The sequence below is a fragment of the Pelobates fuscus genome, chromosome 8 (genome assembly GCF_036172605.1).
Source record: "Pelobates fuscus isolate aPelFus1 chromosome 8, aPelFus1.pri, whole genome shotgun sequence".
NCBI lineage: Eukaryota > Metazoa > Chordata > Amphibia > Anura > Pelobatidae > Pelobates > Pelobates fuscus.
In genome coordinates, this window is record NC_086324.1 from 12,135,352 (window position 1) to 12,158,000 (window position 22,649).

Here is a 22,649-nt window from a genome sequence, read left to right on the forward strand (position 1 = left end):
ACAGATAGCTGCAGTCTGACTGTAATCTGCGATTGTCATTCCATACAGATAGCTGCAGTCTGACTGTAATCTGCGATTGTCATTTCATACAAATAGCTGCAGTCTGACTGTAATCTGCGATTGTCATTCCATACAGATAGCTGCAGTCTGACTGTACCCTGCGATTGTCATTTATTCAGATAGCTGCAGTCTGACTGTACCCTGCGATTGTCATTTATTCAGATAGCTGCAGTCTGACTGTAATCTGCGATTGTCATTCCATACAGATAGCTGCAGTCTGACTGTAATCTGCGATTGTCATTCCATACAGATAGCTGCACTCTGACTGTAATCTGCGATTGTCATTCCATACAGATAGCTGCACTCTGACTGTAATCTGTGATTGTCATTTATTCAGATAGCTGCAGTCTGACTGTAATCTGCGATTGTCATTTCATACAGATAGCTGCAGTCTGACTGTAATCTGCGATTGTCATTCCATACAGATAGGTGCAGTCTGACTGTACCCTGCTATTGTCATTTATTCAGATAGCTGCAGTCTGACTGTACCCTGCGATTGTCATTTATTCAGATAGCTGCAGTCTGACTGTACCCTGCGATTGTCATTTATTCAGATAGCTGCAGTCTGACTGTACCCTGCGATTGTCATTTCATACAGATAGCTGCAGTCTGACTGAAATCTGCGATTGTCATTTCATACAGATAGCTGCAGTCTGACTGTACCCTGCGATTGTCATTTATTCAGATAGCTGCAGTCTGACTGTACCCTGCGATTGTCATTTATTCAGATAGCTGCAGTCTGACTGTAATCTGCGATTGTCATTTATTCACATAGCTGCAGTCTGACTGTACCCTGCGATTGTCATTTATTCAGATAGCTGCACTCTGACTGTACCCTGCGATTGTCATTTATTCAGATAGCTGCAGTCTGACTGTACCCTGCGATTGTCATTTATTCAGATAGCTGCAGTCTGACTGTACCCTGCGATTGTCATTTATTCAGATAGCTGCAGTCTGACTGTAATCTGCGATTGTCATTTATTCACATAGCTGCAGTCTGACTGTAATCTGCGATTGTCATTTATTCAGATAGCTGCACTCTGACTGTACCCTGCGATGGTCATTTATTCAGATAGCTGCACTCTGACTGTACCCTGCGATTGTCATTTCATACAGATAGCTGCAGTCTGACTGAAATCTGCAATTGTCATTTCATACAGATAGCTGCAGTCTGACTGTAATCTTCGATTGTCATTTCATACAGATAGCTGCAGTCTGACTGTACCCTGCGATTGTCATTTATTCAGATAGCTGCAGTCTGACTGTAATCTGCGATTGTCATTTATTCACATAGCTGCAGTCTGACTGTAATCTGCGATTGTCATTTATTCAGATAGCTGCAGTCTGACTGTAATCTGCGATTGTCATTTATTCAGATAGCTGCACTCTGACTGTACCCTGCGATTGTCATTTCATACAGATAGCTGCAGTCTGACTGAAATCTGCAATTGTCATTTCATACAGATAGCTGCAGTCTGACTGAAATCTGCAATTGTCATTTCATACAGATAGCTGCAGTCTGACTGTAATCTTCGATTGTCATTTCATACAGATAGCTGCAGTCTGACTGTACCCTGCGATTGTCATTTATTCAGATAGCTGCACTCTGACTGTATCCTGCGATTGTCATTCCATACAGATAGCTGCAGTCTGACTGTAATCTGCGATTGTCATTCCATACAGATAGCTGCAGTCTGACTGTACCCTGCGATTGTCATTCCATACAGATAGCTGCAGTCTGACTGTAATCTGCGATTGCCATTCCATACAGATAGCTGCAGTCTGACTGTAATCTGCGATTGTCATTCCATACAGATAGCTGCAGTCTGACTGTATCCTGCGATTGTCATTTATTCAGATAGCTGCAGTCTGACTGTACCCTGCGATTGTCATTTCATACAGATAGCTGCAGTCTGACTGTAATCTGCGATTGCCATTCCATACAGATAGCTGCAGTCTGACTGTAATCTGCGATTGTCATTGCATACAGATAGCTGCAGTCTGACTGTAATCTGCGATTGTCATTCCATACAGATAGCTGCAGTCTGACTGTACCCTGCGATTGTCATTCCATACAGATAGCTGCAGTCTGACTGTAATCTGTGATTGTCATTTCATACAGATAGTTGCAGTCTGACTGTACCCTGCAATTGTCATTCCATACAGATAGCTGCAGTCTGACTGTAATCTGCGATTGTCATTTCATACAGATAGCTGCAGTCTGACTGTAATCTGCGATTGTCATTCCATACAGATAGCTGCAGTCTGACTGTACCCTGCGATTGTCATTTATTCAGATAGCTGCAGTCTGACTGTACCCTGCGATTGTCATTTCATACAGATAGCTGCACTCTGACTGTATCCTGCGATTGTCATTTATTCAGATAGCTGCAGTCTGACTGTACCCTGCGATTGTCATTTATTCAGATAGCTGCACTCTGACTGTATCCTGCGATTGTCATTCCATACAGATAGCTGCAGTCTGACTGTAATCTGCGATTGCCATTCCATACAGATAGCTGCAGTCTGACTGTAATCTGCGATTGTCATTCCATACAGATAGCTGCAGTCTGACTGTATCCTGCGATTGTCATTTATTCAGATAGCTGCAGTCTGACTGTACCCTGCGATTGTCATTTCATACAGATAGCTGCAGTCTGACTGTAATCTGCGATTGCCATTCCATACAGATAGCTGCAGTCTGACTGTAATCTGCGATTGCCATTCCATACAGATAGCTGCAGTCTGACTGTAATCTGCGATTGTCATTTATTCAGATAGCTGCAGTCTGACTGTAATCTGCGATTGTCATTCCATACAGATAGCTGCAGTCTGACTGTACCCTGCGATTGTCATTCCATACAGATAGCTGCAGTCTGACTGTAATCTGCGATTGTCATTTCATACAGATAGCTGCAGTCTGACTGTACCCTGCGATTGTCATTCCATACAGATAGCTGCAGTCTGACTGTAATCTGCGATTGTCATTTCATACAGATAGCTGCAGTCTGACTGTAATCTGCGATTGTCATTCCATACAGATAGCTGCAGTCTGACTGTACCCTGCGATTGTCATTTATTCAGATAGCTGCAGTCTGACTGTACCCTGCGATTGTCATTTATTCAGATAGCTGCAGTCTGACTGTACCCTGCGATTGTCATTTATTCAGATAGCTGCAGTCTGACTGTACCCTGCGATTGTCATTTCATACAGATAGCTGCAGTCTGACTGAAATCTGCGATTGTCATTTCATACAGATAGCTGCAGTCTGACTGTACCCTGCGATTGTCATTTATTCAGATAGCTGCAGTCTGACTGTACCCTGCGATTGTCATTTATTCAGATAGCTGCAGTCTGACTGTACCCTGCGATTGTCATTTATTCAGATAGCTGCAGTCTGACTGTACCCTGCGATTGTCATTCCATACAGATAGCTGCAGTCTGACTGTACCCTGCGATTGTCATTTCATACAGATAACTGCAGTCTGACTGTAATCTGCGATTGTCATTCCCTACAGATAGCTGCAGTCTGACTGTACCCTGCGATTGTCATTTCATACAGATAGCTGCAGTCTGACTGTAATCTGCGATTGTCATTCCATACAGATAGCTGCAGTCTGACTGTATCCTGCGATTGTCATTTATTCAGATAGCTGCAGTCTGACTGTACCCTGCGATTGTCATTTCATACAGATAGCTGCAGTCTGACTGTAATCTGCGATTGTCATTTCATACATATAGCTGCAGTCTGACTGTACCCTGCGATTGTCATTTATTCAGATAGCTGCAGTCTGACTGTACCCTGCGATTGTCATTTATTCAGATAGCTGCAGTCTGACTGTACCCTGCGATTGTCATTCCATACAGATAGCTGCAGTCTGACTGTACCCTGCGATTGCCATTCCATACAGATAGCTGCAGTCTGACTGTAATCTGCGATTGTCATTTCATACAGATAGCTGCAGTCTGACTGTACCCTGCGATTGTCATTTCATACAGATAGCTGCAGTCTGACTGTAATCTGCGATTGTCATTCCATACAGATAGCTGCAGTCTGACTGTACCCTGCGATTGTCATTTCATACAGATAGCTGCAATTATAACAATATTCACAATTTGACTGGCTGTTGTAATTCTGATGATTCATTGCAGCCTTGGACAGAAGTGACACAATTTATACTTTTTAAACATCTCTCCTTTATTTGTGTTTAGAATGTTTGGTCCAATGACGAAGCAGGTTAAACGTGGCTCTGCCGCGTTCTCCCACTATTTAGCTAGATCAGCGTGTGGGCCATGTGTTCAGCATATCTCTCTGGGCAGCTAAGCATCATGAGAATTATAGTCCATAACAGTTTGAGCACCACATGTGTTAATCCCAGCAGTGCATGAAATGTATCCATTCTTTACGTTGCAATACGCAGATAACAGGTTTCTGCATACACCAGCTAATGCATGCATGGAGCGTTTTTTTTACAAACCCTGGCAGGCTGAAACCAGATGCTTTAATACATCCAGCTGTGGCGTTTTCCATGTCAGATTTCAAGCTTGTTAAAATAATAAAATCCCGGATTAAAATGGGCCAATTAGTCACGGCCCACAATTGTTTTTCTGCTTCACATCTGTCCTACAACTAAGGGTACGATATGATTGAGCAGGGTATAGCAAGGGAATATTGTCTCTCAGTTGGGCCTGGACTCCAATCTCTGGGAATCACACTGTGTTCTATGGAACAATAGAATTATTTATTTTATGTAACACCTCATAGTCCACAGCAAAGTTCAATGGTTTCGGAGCATCGTCTGCGTGTGGTTGGCTTAATTTTACATTAATAGTATGATGTACTACCACCGAATTAGTCATCCTGACATTTACTGCACACTCATGGCATATTCTGATGACTTTGGTGTCGGCAAAACCAACAGATAGACCTTCAACGTGGCATGATGTGTGAGAGAGAAGATGAAGTATTATTAAATGATGTGTTCTCTACACAGAAACCAAAGATTACGTTAATGAGGCTGCCTTTAATGTCTTCACCTAGCACATGCAGACAGCACAGAACACTGTCTATTTGGCACAGTCTTTTGTGAGCTATTTTATTAGTCCAGGATTACTATTATTTTATGAGTCTATTGTGTGGTATACATTTTTTTTATTATACCTCCCAAGTGTCCCTATTTAGGAGGCAGAGTCCTTATTTTAAGCCCAAATCCCTCTTCCTCTATCCCTCTTTTCCAGGACCTCTGTATTGTTGGTGTGTTTGAGTGTGTAACAGAGCCCCACATCAATAATACTCCCAGTAACGTGTCTGAGTGTATAACAGAGCCCCACAGCAATAATACTCCCAGTAATGTGACTGAGTGTATAACAGAGCTCCACAGCAATAATACTCCCAGTAATGTGTCTGAGTGTATAACAGAGCCCCACAGCAATAATACTCCCAGTAATGTGTCTGAGTGTATAACAGAGCCCCACAGCAATAATACTCCCAGTAACGTGTCTGAGTGTATAACAGAGCCCCACATCAATAATACTCCCAGTAACGTGTCTGAGTGTATAACAGAGCCCCACAGCAATAATACTCCCAGTAATGTGTCTGAGTGTGTAACAGAGCTCCACAGCAATAATACTCCCAGTAACGTGTCTGAGTGTATAACAGAGCCCCACAGCAATAATACTCCCAGTAATGTGTCTGAGTGTGTAACAGAGCCCCACATCAATAATACTCCCAGTAACGTGTCTGAGTGTATAACAGAGCCCCACAGCAATAATACTCCCAGTAATGTGTCTGAGTGTGTAACAGAGCTCCACAGCAATAATACTCCCAGTAACGTGTCTGAGTGTATAACAGAGCCCCACAGCAATAATACTCCCAGTAACGTGTCTGAGTGTGTAACAGAGCTCCACAGTAATAATACTCCCAGTAATGTATCTGAGTGTATAACAGAGCCCCACAGCAATAATACTCCCAGTAATGTGTCTGAGTGTGTAACAGAGCTCCACAGCAATAATACTCCCAGTAACGTGTCTGAGTGTATAACAGAGCCCCACAGCAATAATACTCCCAGTAATGTGTCTGAGTGTGTAACAGAGCCCCACATCAATAATACTCCCAGTAACGTGTCTGAGTGTATAACAGAGCCCCACAGCAATAATACTCCCAGTAATGTGTCTGAGTGTGTAACAGAGCTCCACAGCAATAATACTCCCAGTAACGTGTCTGAGTGTATAACAGAGCCCCACAGCAATAATACTCCCAGTAACGTGTCTGAGTGTGTAACAGAGCTCCACAGTAATAATACTCCCAGTAATGTATCTGAGTGTATAACAGAGCCCCACAGCAATAATACTCCAAGTAATGTGTCTGAGTGTATAACAGAGCTCCCCGGCAATAATACTCCCAGTAATGTGTCTGAGTGCATAACAGAGCCCCACAGCAATAATACTCCCAGTAATGTGTCTGAGTGTATAACAGAGCCCCACAGCAATAATACTCCCAGTAATGTGTCTGAGTGTGTAACAGAGCTCCACAGCAATAATACTCCCAGTAATGTGTCTGAGTGTATAACAGAGCTCCACAGCAATAATACTCCCAGTAATGTGTCTGAGTGTATAACAGAGCTCCACAGCAATAATACTCCCAGTAATGTGTCTGAGTGTGTAACAGAGCTCCACAGCAATAATACTCCCAGTAATGTGTCTGAGTGTATAACAGAGCTCCACAGCAATAATACTCCCAGTAATGTGTCTGAGTGTATAACAGAGCTCTGCACCAATAATACTCCCAGTACTGTGTCTGAGTGTATAACAGAGCTCCACAGTAATAATACTCCCAGTAATGTGTCTGAGTGTATAACAGAGCTCCACGGCAATAATACTCCCAGTAATGTGTCTGAGTGTATAACAAACCTCCACAGCAATAATACTCCCAGTAATGTGTCTGACTGTATAACAGAGCTCCACAGCAATAATACTCCCAGTAATGTGTCTGAGTGTATAACAGAGCTCCACAGCAATAATACTCCCAGTAATGTGTCTGAGTGTATAACAGAGCTCCACAGTAATAATACTCCCAGTAATGTGTCTGAGTGTGTAACAGAGCTCCACAGTAATAATACTCCCAGTAATGTGTCTGAGTGTATAACATAGCTCCACGGCAATAATACTCCCAGTAATGTGTCTGAGTGTATAACAGAGCTCCACAGCAATAATACTCCCAGTAATGTGTCTGAGTGTATAACAGAGCTCCACAGCAATAATACTCCCAGTAATGTGTCTGAGTGTATAACAGAGCTCCACAGCAATAATACTCCCAGTAATGTGTCTGAGTGTATAACAGAGCTCCACAGCAATAATACTCCCAGAAATGTGTCTGAGTGTATAACAGAGCTCCACAGCAATAATACTCCCAGTAATGTGTCTGAGTGTATAACAGAGCTCCACGGCAATAATACTCCCAGTAATGTGACTGAGTGTATAACAGAGCTCCACAGCAATAATACTCCCAGTAATGTGTCTGAGTGTATAACAGAGCTCCACAGCAATAATACTCCCAGTAATGTGTCTGAGTGTATAACAGAGCTCCACGGCAATAATACTCCCAGTAATGTGTCTGAGTGTATAACAGAGCTCCACAGCAATAATACTCCCAGTAATGTGTCTGAGTGTATAACAGAGCTCCACAGCAATAATACTCCCAGTAATGTGTCTGAGTGTATAACAGAGCTCCACAGTAATAATACTCCCAGTAATGTGTCTGAGTGTATAACAGAGCTCTGCAGCAATAATACTCCCAGTAATGTGTCTGAGTGTGTAACAGAGCTCCACAGCAATAATACTCCCAGTAACGTGTCTGAGTGTATAACAGAGCCCCACAGCAATAATACTCCCAGTAACGTGTCTGAGTGTGTAACAGAGCTCCACAGTAATAATACTCCCAGTAATGTATCTGAGTGTATAACAGAGCCCCACAGCAATAATACTCCAAGTAATGTGTCTGAGTGTATAACAGAGCCCCACAGCAATAATACTCCCAGTAATGTGTCTGGGTGTATAACAGAGCCCCACAGCAATAATACTCCCAGTAATGTGTCTGAGTGTATAACAGAGCTCCACGGCAATAATACTCCCAGTAATGTGACTGAGTGTATAACAGAGCTCCACAGCAATAATACTCCCAGTAATGTGTCTGAGTGTGTAACAGAGCTCCACAGCAATAATACTCCCAGTAACGTGTCTGAGTGTATAACAGAGCCCCACAGCAATAATACTCCCAGTAACGTGTCTGAGTGTGTAACAGAGCTCCACAGTAATAATACTCCCAGTAATGTATCTGAGTGTATAACAGAGCCCCACAGCAATAATACTCCAAGTAATGTGTCTGAGTGTATAACAGAGCTCCCCGGCAATAATACTCCCAGTAATGTGTCTGAGTGCATAACAGAGCCCCACAGCAATAATACTCCCAGTAATGTGTCTGAGTGTATAACAGAGCCCCACAGCAATAATACTCCCAGTAATGTGTCTGAGTGTGTAACAGAGCTCCACAGCAATAATACTCCCAGTAATGTGTCTGAGTGTATAACAGAGCTCCACAGCAATAATACTCCCAGTAATGTGTCTGAGTGTATAACAGAGCTCCACAGCAATAATACTCCCAGTAATGTGTCTGAGTGTGTAACAGAGCTCCACAGCAATAATACTCCCAGTAATGTGTCTGAGTGTATAACAGAGCTCCACAGCAATAATACTCCCAGTAATGTGTCTGAGTGTATAACAGAGCTCTGCACCAATAATACTCCCAGTACTGTGTCTGAGTGTATAACAGAGCTCCACAGTAATAATACTCCCAGTAATGTGTCTGAGTGTATAACAGAGCTCCACGGCAATAATACTCCCAGTAATGTGTCTGAGTGTATAACAAACCTCCACAGCAATAATACTCCCAGTAATGTGTCTGACTGTATAACAGAGCTCCACAGCAATAATACTCCCAGTAATGTGTCTGAGTGTATAACAGAGCTCCACAGCAATAATACTCCCAGTAATGTGTCTGAGTGTATAACAGAGCTCCACAGTAATAATACTCCCAGTAATGTGTCTGAGTGTGTAACAGAGCTCCACAGTAATAATACTCCCAGTAATGTGTCTGAGTGTATAACATAGCTCCACGGCAATAATACTCCCAGTAATGTGTCTGAGTGTATAACAGAGCTCCACAGCAATAATACTCCCAGTAATGTGTCTGAGTGTATAACAGAGCTCCACAGCAATAATACTCCCAGTAATGTGTCTGAGTGTATAACAGAGCTCCACAGCAATAATACTCCCAGTAATGTGTCTGAGTGTATAACAGAGCTCCACAGCAATAATACTCCCAGAAATGTGTCTGAGTGTATAACAGAGCTCCACAGCAATAATACTCCCAGTAATGTGTCTGAGTGTATAACAGAGCTCCACGGCAATAATACTCCCAGTAATGTGTCTGAGTGTATAACAGAGCTCCACGGCAATAATACTCCCAGTAATGTGACTGAGTGTATAACAGAGCTCCACAGCAATAATACTCCCAGTAATGTGTCTGAGTGTATAACAGAGCCCCACAGCAATAATACTCCAAGTAATGTGTCTGAGTGTATAACAGAGCTCCACATCAATAATACTCCCAGTAATGTGTCTGAGTGTATAACAGAGCTCCCCGGCAATAATACTCCCAGTAATGTGTCTGAGTGTATAACAGAGCTCCACAGCAATAATACTCCCAGTAATGTGTCTGAGTGTATAACAGAGCTCCACAGCAATAATACTCCCAGTAATGTGTCTGAGTGCATAACAGAGCTCTGCAGCAATAATACTCCCAGTAATGTGTCTGAGTGCATAACAGAGCTCTGCAGCAATAATACTCCCAGTAATGTGTCTGAGTGTATAACAGAGCCCCACAGCAATAATACTCCCAGTAATGTGTCTGAGTGCATAACAGAGCTCCACAGCAATAATACTCCCAGTAATGTGTCTGAGTGTATAACAGAGCCCCACAGCAATAATACTCCCAGTAATGTGTCTGAGTGCATAACAGAGCTCCACAGCAATAATAGTCCCAGTAATGTGTCTGAGTGTATAACAGAGCTCCACAACAATAATTCTCCCAGTAATGTGTCTGAGTGTATAACAGAGCTCCCCGGCAATAATACTCCCAGTAATGTGTCTGAGTGTATAACAGAGCTCCACATCAATAATACTCCCAGTAATGTGTCTGAGTGTATAACAGAGCTCCACAGCAATAATACTCCCAGTAATGTGTGTGAGTGCATAACAGAGCCCCACAGTAATAATACTCCCAGTAATGTGTCTGAGTGCATAACAGAGCTCCACAGCAATAATAGTCCCAGTAATGTGTCTGAGTGTATAACAGAGCTCCACAACAATAATACTCCCAGTAATGTGTCTGAGTGTATCACAGAGCTCCACAGCAATAATACCCCCAGTAATGTGTCTGAGTGCATAACAGAGCTCCACAGCAATAATACTCCCAGTAATGTGTCTGAGTGTATAACAGAGCTCCCCGGCAATAATACTCCCAGTAATGTGTCTGTGTATAACAGAGCTCCACAGCAATAATACTCCCAGTAATGTGTCTGAGTGTATAACAGAGCTCCACGGCAATAATACTCCCAGTAATGTGTCTGAGTGTATGATGGAGCTCCACAGCAATAATACTCCCAGTAATGTGTCTGAGTGTATAACAGAGCTCCACAGCAATAATACTCCCAGTAATGTGTCTGCGTGTATAACAGAGCTCCACAGCAATAATACTCCCAGTAATGTGTCTGAGTGTATAACAGAGCCCCACAGTAATAATACTCCCAGTAATGTGTCTGAGTGTATGACAGAGCTCCACAGCAATAATACTCCCAGTAATGTGTCTGAGTGTATAACAGAGCTCCCCGGCAATAATACTCCCAGTAATGTGTCTGTGTATAACAGAGCTCCACAGCAATAATACTCCCAGTAATGTGTCTGAGTGTATAACAGAGCTCCACGGCAATAATACTCCCAGTAATGTGTCTGAGTGTATAACAGAGCTCCACAGCAATAATACTCCCAGTAATGTGTCTGAATGTATAACAGAGCTCCACAGCAATAATACTCCCAGTAATGTGTCTGAGTGTATAACAGAGCTCCACGGCAATAATACTCCCAGTAATGTGTCTGAGTGTATAACAGAGCTCCACAGCAATAATACTCCCAGTAATGTGTCTGAATGTATAACAGAGCTCCACAGTAATAACACTCCCAGTAATGTGTCTGAGTGTATAACAGAGCTCCACGGCAATAATACTCCCAGTAATGTGTCTGAGTGTATAACAGAGCTCCACAGCAATAATACTCCCAGTAATGTGTCTGAGTGTATAACAGAGCTCCACAGCAATAATACTCCCAGTAATGTGTCTGAGTGTATTACAGAGCTCCACAGCAATAATACTCCCAGTAATGTGTCTGAGTGTATAACAGAGCTCCACAGCAATAATACTCCCAGTAATGTGTCTGAATGTATAACAGAGCTCCACAGCAATAATACTCCCAGTAATGTGTCTGAGTGTATAACAGAGCTCCACGGCAATAATACTCCCAGTAATGTGTCTGAGTGTATAACAGAGCTCCACAGCAATAATACTCCCAGTAATGTGTCTGAATGTATAACAGAGCTCCACAGTAATAACACTCCCAGTAATGTGTCTGAGTGTATAACAGAGCTCCACGGCAATAATACTCCCAGTAATGTGTCTGAGTGTATAACAGAGCTCCACAGCAATAATACTCCCAGTAATGTGTCTGAGTGTATAACAGAGCTCCACAGCAATAATACTCCCAGTAATGTGTCTGAGTGTATAACAGAGCTCCACAGCAATAATACTCCCAGTAATGTGTCTGAGTGTATTACAGAGCTCCACAGCAATAATACTCCCAGTAATGTGTCTGAGTGTATAACAGAGCTCCGCAGTAATAATACTCCCAGTAATGTGTCTGAGTGTATAACAGAGCTCCACATCAATAATACTCCCAGTAATTGTCTCTATTATTTTTTTATTCTTTGTTTTTGCGGGTACTTTTGAACATCGTGTTGCATTGTGTGCGTTAAAGGCAGTCAGAACCTAGTCTTTTCTAGGTGGTTTTCTCATAGGAAGTCGGGCCAGCTAGGTTGGCAGTTATATGTGCCCTGAGGGTGCTCATGCACTTTCATAAGGAAGGGGCACAGTAAAATAAGGTGGGGGGTTGGTGGTCATATTGTCTGGTTAATGGCTGGCAGAGACAGGTACATGGAGCATATGTATATATGTATATTCGAACCGAGGGCGATTGGGGACCTAGGTTAACCTTTCCAAATAATACCACATAAAACAAATGCAACAGAAAACATAAAACAGAGCCTTGCGTGGCAGCATTAACAGCAGGCGTTGCTAGGTTCAGGTAGGGAGAGCGTCTGCTCCCGTTCTTGTTCCTCTAGGCACGAATGAGCTGATGTTTGCTACAGTTGACGAGGGGCGGGTGTCCGCCGGGGTCGCTGCTACCGGTAGGCCTAGGGCTCGGAGGAAAGCCGGCACTTCAGACTTGTGCGTTAAGATGTGTTGCTTGCCGTCTCTCCGCCATCAGTCGGTGCTGCCCCCACTTGTACGTTATGGATTTCTCCCGTAGTTGTTGTGTAATCTGTCCCAGTGACCTCCTCCATGTCAGAGTGTATCGGGATATGTCCCTGAAAAAGGTTAGGTGTGCTCCCTCAAAGGGGGCCGTGGGAGAGTCTTTGGTGGCACCCATGAGTGCCCCCCGTTCGGAGTCCCAGTTAAATGTAAAAAGTACATCTCTGGTGGTGCTTTGGTTGCTTTGGGGAGCCGAAAACATGAATCCATGCCAATCTGCTTTATTTGCTTGGGCAGCAGTAGTGTAGCCAACAGCCGTCGGCAGTAGTGTGGTAGTTCTGCGTCGGTGACTGTTTACGGCACCCCTCGGATCCTCACATTCCGTGCCTTTGCCCTGTCCTCCATATGTGCTAGTTGAGTAGTTAGGGCACTGCATTGCCTTTGCAGTGCTCCCAGGGCTGCGTCAGTGGCAGTTTGGGCGACCCCTGCACCCTTAAGATTTTCTTCTACTGTTATTACCCGGCTTGTGAGCGTCGAGACCTCCTCCCTGACCTGCGCCATGTTGGCGTGGAACATAGCCTGTATTTCCTTGATATCAGCTTTCGTGTCGGGAGCTGAGTCCGAGGGTGCCCTGGGCTTGGCAAGTACCTTTGGTGGAGGTAAGTATGTCGGGCTCTCGTCTTCTGATGATGGTGAGGTGGAGGCCTCTGCCGGCGCCATCTTGCCGAGGTCAGGCCTTGTGTCTGTGCGCATAAAGACTCCTATGTCTCTGGATCCCAAGCCAGGATCGGCTTTATATTTTTTTAGCCTTCTTGCCCATGCTGTAAGGCACTCGTGGGACGTTGGATAGCTGGTTAATTTTTGCCGTTATCGTCGTAATTTGGCGTTTGAGCTAGCTGCCTAGCGGAGCTACTGCAGGATGCGTCTCTCTTGCTCGGGTGCTGGCTCCGCTCCCCCCAGTAATTGTCTTTATACAGCAATAATACTCCCGAGCAGTAAATATGTTTAGAAATCAGTGTGTGTCAATATGATACTTTGATCTTGTTCTTAGATTTTCCATTAATTTATCAACAGGTCATGAAGTCAGACATTTGTTACAAGTACAGACTTAAATCCCCCCATGCAGTCACAGCCCAGTAAGGGTGTTTGGAAGGCAGGATAATGAATGTAATAATTCCTTTCATTTTTTCTTATTTCTGATCTTAATCCAGAGCTGTGTCTGGATGGAAATAAGAAAGGGGTTCGTGTTCTAGCATTGTGAATTGCAGGTTTGCAGGTTAATCAGTTTCCAATGACCGTTTTACCTGCTGTGACAGAAATTGGATGCAAATATGGATTGATTAAAGTTGAAATGGTGTTCGCAGCATGTGTGCCGTTACTGTAATGGTTAGTTGTGGAATAACGTAGGAAGGAAAAAAAAACAATTTGTTTTGCTTAGTATTTGCTTCTTTTTATTTGCATTGGGACAGAAATGGGGACTAGGGAATTGAGACGGAGAAACATATAAAAAAAATACATATAGTTGTAAGTAATTTCCAACAGAGCAATGTATAATAATTATGTTAAAATACTAAACCTAGTGTCATGTCAAGCTGGCCAAAACAGCACGCAAGCACTGTGACTGCCATGGCGTAAGCTGTTATTACTGTTTAACCTAGCCAGCGTAATATGTGCCAAGTGATGGGGTATCCTGGCTATCTACCTGTCACAGTGACATTCTCCACTCTCTGCAAAATATAACATTCTCTCTGTGTGTGCAATAGTTATGACATTGATTTGCCTGTTCTGCTGCAGCCAAAAACTCTGATATTTTGATAAAGTATCTAATGAGCGTTGTTGCATAAGTAGAAGGGAGAAAAGACATATTGAAAAAAGTCAAAGCATTTGGTGGGAAATAGTTAGATTCTGAATCGTGGTACCTGACGTAGGTGAGCACAGAACATTATGGCCCCTTGTTTATTTACTTTATGATTGTTGTTTTAATATAAAAGTTCAACATTGTTCACGGAAAAGAGTTGACAAACGAGTTGAAAAATCTAGACTAATAAAGTCTGGTGGGGGAATTTTGTAATTAGTCCTATAATTTTACGTAAATTTTCCCACAACTCACTTTTTTAGTGGATCAGTACCAGGGTCTTCTGAAAACCGCCTGTTTATCGAAAATGACTTTATCTAAATTTACACCGCGGTCAGCTCATGTCATAATGAATGCAAAGTCCAATCAAAACAACAGGCATGCGGTTGTCTGGCTCCCAAAATATTTAGCAAATACTTGAAATGTCTAAATATTGCAAAACAATTAGGAAAACAAAGCATTTGGGAATTAATCCATAGAAGTCAAGGATATAGATATAGCAAGGAAAAGCCCGAGATGTCATGCTGTCGTTTACTAAGTGGTTTATTTTCTTCCTATGGGCTATGTGTAATATAGGTAGGTAAGAAGGGACACTTTCCTGTTGCTGCTTTTGATAAAAAAGAAGGCAAGAAAATGTCAAACCTTTTCTAATTATGTCACAATAAGTATTGTAGTACGTAAATATCTCTTAGGGTTATTTACAGAAGTGAGAATTCAAAGTGAATTTCAAATTTAAGGACAGAGTAGTTAAGCTGAAAGGATAGCTAATATAGGCTAATTTTCCAGTTTAGCTATGTGGACCTTAAACTTGATATTTACTTTGAATTTTCACTTTATTGAACAACCCTGTGTGTCTCTTTGATGTCTTTGATGTCAATGGCTACATTCCTGATGTTGATTTATCTTCTCACCCTTGCTTGTTGGACTGGTCATCAAGGTAGATAACGATTGTCCCAGTCCTACATCTCTTGGACAGTTGGTTGATGCATCAGGATCTCCTGGTCGACCTTCAGTGTTGAAGTGAAGGTCTGAGATGAAGAGGTCATCGTGGCTCAATATGAGTCCATTGGAATGGATAAATCCATGATGTTCACTGTGGTGGAACCTTCGGTGACTGTAGTATTATTGACTCTTGCTGCTAAAACTGCCATATAGTTGCCTTTTCCTTGCTATAGAACCCTATTAATCTTAAAATATATTAAAGTGGACTAAATGAATATTAATAAATACATTTGCTATTTCCTAACAGACAGCTGACATCTTCCTTTGATGCTAACTGGTTGTCCTTGTCAGCAGAAAAGTCAGTCATTTTGCGTCTGTTCTTATCATCGATTCACACACCATTCTCACCGTGAGCCCTCTGTGAGTACAGTAGATACATTCTACAGGGAAAATGAAGATTAAAGTGTTTATATTTATTTCCCAGAGTAAAATGCCCCCCTCCGTATCCAAGCAGATTAATCATTAAAAATCCAAATTACAAAGAGATTGTATATTATAGAGGTCTATGTTCCTAAAAATAATCTTTCACAAATACATGTTTTTTTACAACTGATTTCACTGATTAAATCCTCAAATATCTTCTTGTAAATCATATTGCAACAAAAATACATTTGTTGAAAGCTGTCACTGTTATTTATCGGCCTCGCCATCGCCATCTCTGCAAATGTGCAGGAAAAATACCTTTAAAGTCCTAACAAACAGCAAAACCACGAGCAAGATTGCACTTGCCTGGATTTCGTTTGAAAACAAAACTTCTGTTCTTTATAGGGACAATGCTTTTACTTTGTATTTGGAATTCCATTTTTTTTTTAATGTTTTCCAAAGGTTTCTTGGAAGAATGTTTTAACACTTTAAATGCTGGAAGATAGAAGAAATTCTCTAAGTGCCCTGTATCGATTGCTGTTTGATGTTGAAAGGTTACCTGGGCCCGCGGTGGTGGATGGTTGCCAGATACTGTAATCGCTAAGTAAACATGGGATAATCCGCGGATTGTAGCGGCACTGAGCAGTGATTAGCTGTTCTTGTAAAAGCTCACGAGATGCTATGTTGATCCACACCGTGAAATGGATCAAGCAGGCTCGTGCAAGCTCCTCTCATACAGAAAGTCAACAAAAAATACTTAAAGTGCTTAGGGCTGACATAATCAAGAATGTTAGTGAAATGTACAAATGTATAAAAGGACAACATAGAGAGCATGCTAATATAGCCACAGGGTCATAATTGAGGACAACAACATTGAACTAGTTGTAACTGAATTTCGACTGACTTTCATTTCTAATGTTGCAAAAACACTTCATCCATAAATGTGTGGATGAAACGGTCCGCTAATTTTTGATGGAAAATAGTTGTTTTTTCTTGTCCTGAAGTTCGGATCGTAGTGTGAAGTGTTGCAGGTAGCGATCGCTTATAGCTTCAAACATTTCTGCAGTCAAAGGACAATGTTTACAGGGACACCATAACTCATGCAAGGAACGTAGGTTATTACAGCAGTTGTACCAAGCTTCACTTAATTCCTCTGTAAATCCAATCCAACCCCATCGCAGTTCATGGGGACTCAATGCAATGAACAATAACTCAATTTAAACTCTACCTGAATTTCTGCACAATAAACTGTTATGTAAATAGCAACTCAAAATAGCTATCGATAATGAAAGTAAATATTTATTATTATTTCGTTTTATATAAACTGTGTGATCTTCTGGAGGGTTTATTATTAGCCTACAGGTGTTCTAGAAGATTGATGTTTTGTAGATGTACGATTGGGCTTACATTTTCTTTGCAGATGCTTGCTTGAAAAGGAAATTTTTCCAATAGTCAAATTACAAAGAAGGAGAATTTGGGGTAAGCAAAGAGTACCAGACATGCATACGTGCGTTTTGAGCTTTGTTGAAGCTCTATAATTAAAAATTGGAATATGAATTGAGGGCAGATGTAGTCACGTGCCTGTCTAGGTTAAGACTACATACGTAGGGCATTTTGTTTCCAAAGAGAACAAATTAAACTAGTTTAATTTGGCTCTTGCATATACAAGCTACATTTACGACCTTTGATTACACCAGAGTAGACTATTAGCTAAAACGGACTGTTGGTTGAGTAGGACAGATACCGAGTGGTGAACAATTGTAATTACACAAATACGACAATAGTTTTGGAGTGAATGAGTTTATGAGATAAATTGACCCGGCGCTCAAGGAGTCCAGCAAAAAGCTTCACATCCAAGAGGGAATTAGGCGGCCAGAGGAGATTGCAAAAGTTTACTTAACCTCATGTTACTGGAACTAAGGAGTAGTAGAAAGCCACATTAATTCTTTAGGGATCTGACTGCTTTAAAGAGGAGAGCAATGCCAGTATTTTGCCTCACTGGAGACTGTGAACACATTGCTGGCTTGTACTCCATGTTCTAGGACACCATATGTGTAACCCAAGAAGTCTAGTTGCTTGCATCCCACCTCCTGCAGTGACCAGACCATTGCGTTTATCTTAAAGACAATGAAACCATTGCAATTGTCTAGAACAACCAACCAGAGGTCCATTCAAAATTATAGATGACGATACAATTTCTGTTTGCCTGAAGATTACATCTGCTTTTTAATTCAATGAAGCAGGTCTTGGATAAATAGCAAGTGACTCTTGGTACAATTGTATAAATTCACTGTAGCTTTACTAAACGTGCTATGATGCAAAGCTTCTTTAGTTCACTATTTTTGTACATAAGCTAATATGCCTCAAAGGTTATATTTGCAGTATTAAATATTTTCTTAATCTGTTTAGTAATTATGGTAGAAAATGATGTTTGGTGAGTGTGAGTTCACTGCTCATTGTTAGAACATCTTTATTTATATTTGTACATTTTTTGACGTCCTGCTATCGTTTTGGTAAGTATGAAATTTACTGGTTGCTCTTAATTCATACTTTATTTCTTGGGCCAAACACTAAAAATGTACAGCTTATTTTGAAATTCTAGGGTTTTGTTTGCACTTTATTAATTGATACCTGCCTTAATTCCAAGGTTGCAAGCATTTGTTTAAACTATTTTTCACAAAAACATTTGCAGACATAGAAAAATGGGTCAATTCAAACCCTTTCCAGCCAACCTCCAAATATCACTGATCCCATCCAAAAAAAGGGTGGAAAAATTAACATAATTATTTTGAAATATGTATTATTTCAGAAGAAGTGAAATTAATCATGGGGTAAAAGAGTTAAACTATTTTGTAGCTAATTGCTGCCAGTCTTACAAATGATCTGATCAAAAATGACACTGGATTCCAAACCAGGAAAGTGATTACAGGACGGGTGCCTTCTGTGTGTGCGATGGGTGCATAGGATTACATATATTTAAATAGCGCCACTATATTTATGCAGCACTGTACAATAGGTAAACAGGACAAACAATGAATTCTAACAAAACATTTTTGACAAACTGGAACAGAAGATGAAGAAGGTTCTGCCAAAATGATCTTACAATTTAAAAGCATGTATGTTTGTGTGTCTATTGTGTAATTTTTGTGGTGGGTGCATAATGTGTGTGTGATAAGTGTGTGGTGAGTGTGTAATGGGTACGATAATGTGTGTGTTGGTGGACATTGTGCGTATGTGATGACAATGGTGGGTCTTGGTGATGGTTGACACCTAAAAAGTGCCAAAGACCACCAGCAAATATGTTTTTGTTTTACCATGCACAGAAGTTCCAGAGGATCGCTCAGACAACATGCTTGTAGACAACAACCTGGATGCTGGACCCGTGGTGCCTGTGGATTTTCTCCCAAAGAAGACGAGGGTCGTTTTGAAAGACTGGGCTTTGCTTCGAGAGAGAGCCAATGATCAGCAACGATTCAAAACAAACAAGAACCATGAAGACAAAAAGAACGTACGCCAATCCAGGGTCAGTTTGAAATGTTCTTCTTACAGAATGAAAGCTTGTGAATCCTGTTCTATGAGAGGGGATTCAGTATTCCAATGAAACCCTAAATATTGCAGTGTAGAGGTAAAAAAATGATAATGAAAAAATACACATTAATGGCAGCACTAAAACTTTTTACAGCTCATGGAGTTACCAATCACATGGATTTCTGTTGGTTGTAACCACTACAACTACATTCCTTCTCTATATTGAGGGATATAAGATAAAGGATGCAATATTTAACACAGAGGACGAGATTGTATTATGCCCAGAGTACATAGTTACATAGCTGAAAAGAGACTTGCGTCCATCAAGTTCAGCCTTCCTCACATTTGTTTTTTGCTGTTGATCCAAAAGAAGGAAAAAAAAAAACCCCAGTTTGAAGCACTTCCAATTTTGCAACAAGCTAGGAAAAAAATTCCTTCTTGACCCCAGAATGGCAGTCAGATTTATCCTTGGATTAAGCAGCTATTACCCTACATTGAAAGATTATATCCTTGAATATTCTGTTTTTGCAAGTATGAGTATGACATATTCATACTGCTGTGACAAGCTAAATACATACAAATGGTTAAATGTCCTGTCTGATAAGTTTGATTTGTGAACATTAATAAAGAAGGGAGGTTACCATGTTCACAGGCTCAGTTTTTATTCATAAAATGTGTTTTGCAGTTTGCTTGAATCCATAATGTTCATTACCAAGAGGAGATGATAGTTTAATGTTTTAGCCCATAATATTCACACAGTGCATTTAAAAATAGGGTTCATTTTGCCGGGAGTGGGGGATGGGGGGTTGTCCCTTTTAAATATTCAAAACTGTAAATATTATCTCAGTTATTATTTTTTTGCAAGGATTTCAGGTTTGTAGCCACACAATATAAAGTACTATGGAATATGTTGGAACCTAAAACGTTTAGCTAAGAATCATCTATTTTCCCACGGCAGAGTCTCTGTCAGCTGCAGCTGGATCAGGTCCTGGAACGGATCTCCATCATGCACCTTCCTGATGAGAGGGCCCCCTTGGAACACCTTTATGCACTCCATATCCCAAACTGTGACAAGAGTGGCTCATTTAACCCCAAACAGGTAATCATGAGATCAGGAGCAAAATGGGAGATAAGGAGGCAAAAGGAAGACCAGGAACAAAATGGGATATAAAGAGAAAAAAAAAGAGATAAGAAGCAAAATGATAGATTAAGATCAAAATGGGAGATAAGGAGAAACATGGCCGATAAGGAACAAAATGGTGAATGAGAAACAAACATGAATGTGAAATCAGGAACCAGCATAACATTGCACTATAATTAAATTTCTTGTACCCACCATTTGGATGGTTTTTTAACAAGTCTCATAAATATATTAGCAGTTTTCGAGATGAAGTAAATACAATTAATATTATTCTCATAGTACGCATGATGACCCCTGTCCACCACCGAAAGCATCTTCAGTAGGGATGTGAGCATCAGAACAAAATAAAATGAGATAGCTAATTGAGTGTTCATATTTTAAAGAGTAGAATGATGTAAAGCATGCGTATTGTATGGAGTATATATGAAACTAGTTATTAGATAAAAGAGTGCAAAAAACAACATATAGGGGAAAGGACTTTCACGCCCTCTGCAAAAGGGAGGGCCATTTGATTGATAATAACCATTTTAGTCTTGATCTGTTGGATGCTTGTTGCTAGCAGTGTATTTCATGGTAACTCACTCTAACTACAATATGCATGTGCACAAAAGTTAAAATGTCTCCAATGTGCAGTAGCTCAATGCGCTCAATAGACTAATAGAGCAGTGGTTGCTAAATTGCCCACGCACAAACATTGTCTTTCCACAAACAATGCCGACTCACAAACAATGCTGACTTCAAACATTGTCTTCTCGCAAACATTGCCCACTTACAAACATTGTACAAACATAGCTCCTGACTGATTCCTCTTCTGCAACTGTCACTAGTCTAATACTATCCTTACCTTTTGTGTAATTTTACCCCACTCCCTCTAGCATGTAAGCTCATTGAGCAGGGTCCCCAATCCCTCTGTTACTGTGTCACTATACCCCACTCCCTCTAGCATGTAAGCTCATTGAGCAGGGCCCTCAACCCTTCTGTTCCTGTGTGTCCAACTTGTCTGGTTACAACTACATTTCTGTTCGTCCACCCATTGTAAAGCGTTGCGGAATTTGATGGCACTATATAAATATCATAATAATAATAATTGTCCTCCCATAAACCTTGCCCTCCCACATACATTGCCCACTCACAAACATTGCCATGGATTGAGTGTTCTTTGGCACTTTTTAGGTTTCCAGCCATCATGAAGATCCCCAATTGTCATCACATACGCACAATGTGCACCTATTACACACATTACACACTCATCACACATACATTATGTACCCATCACACACATTACACACTCACCACACTTATCACACATACATAATATACCCATCACACACATTGCACACTCACCACACACTTATCACACATACATTATGTACTCATCACACACTCACCACACACTAATCACACATACATTATTTACCCATCACACCCATTACACACTCACCACACACTAATCACACATACATTATGTACCCATCACACACATTACACACTCACCACACACTTATCACACATACATTATGTACCCATCACACACATTACACACTCACCACACATTTATCACACATACATTATGTACTCATCACACACTAATCACACATACATTATGTACCCATCACACCCATCACACACTCACCACACACTAATCACACATACATTATGTACCCATCACACACACATTACACACTCACCACACACTAATCACACATACATTATGTACCCATCACACACATTACACACTCACCACACACTTATCACACATACATTATGTACTCATCACACACTAATCACACATACATTATGTACCCATCACACCCATCACACACTCACCACACACTAATCACACATACATTATGTACCCATCACACACATTACACACTCACCACACACTAATCACACATACATTATGTACCCATCACACACATTACACACTCACCACACACTAATCACACATACATTATGTACCCATCACACACATTACACACTCACCACACACTTATCACACATACATTATGTACCCATCACACACATTACACACTCACCACACACTTATCACACATACATTAT

At 41.2% G+C, this 22,649-nt stretch overlaps 1 protein-coding gene across 5 annotated transcripts in view; it reads left to right on the forward strand.

The window, feature by feature from the left end:
• The window catches only part of IGFBP2 (insulin like growth factor binding protein 2), a 577,515-nt gene that overhangs the window by 16,972 nt on the left and 537,894 nt on the right, over positions 1 to 22,649 (forward strand). For all 5 annotated transcript variants that reach the window (XR_010085189.1, XM_063429244.1, XM_063429245.1 and 2 more), the window contains 2 exons: positions 19,240 to 19,439; positions 20,403 to 20,543. Coding sequence is in view for 4 of the 5 variants with exons in the window: in XM_063429244.1 (XP_063285314.1) it covers positions 19,240 to 19,439; positions 20,403 to 20,543 (341 nt within the window). In the remaining variant the exon portion in view is untranslated. The remainder of the gene's footprint in view (positions 1 to 19,239; positions 19,440 to 20,402; positions 20,544 to 22,649) is intronic.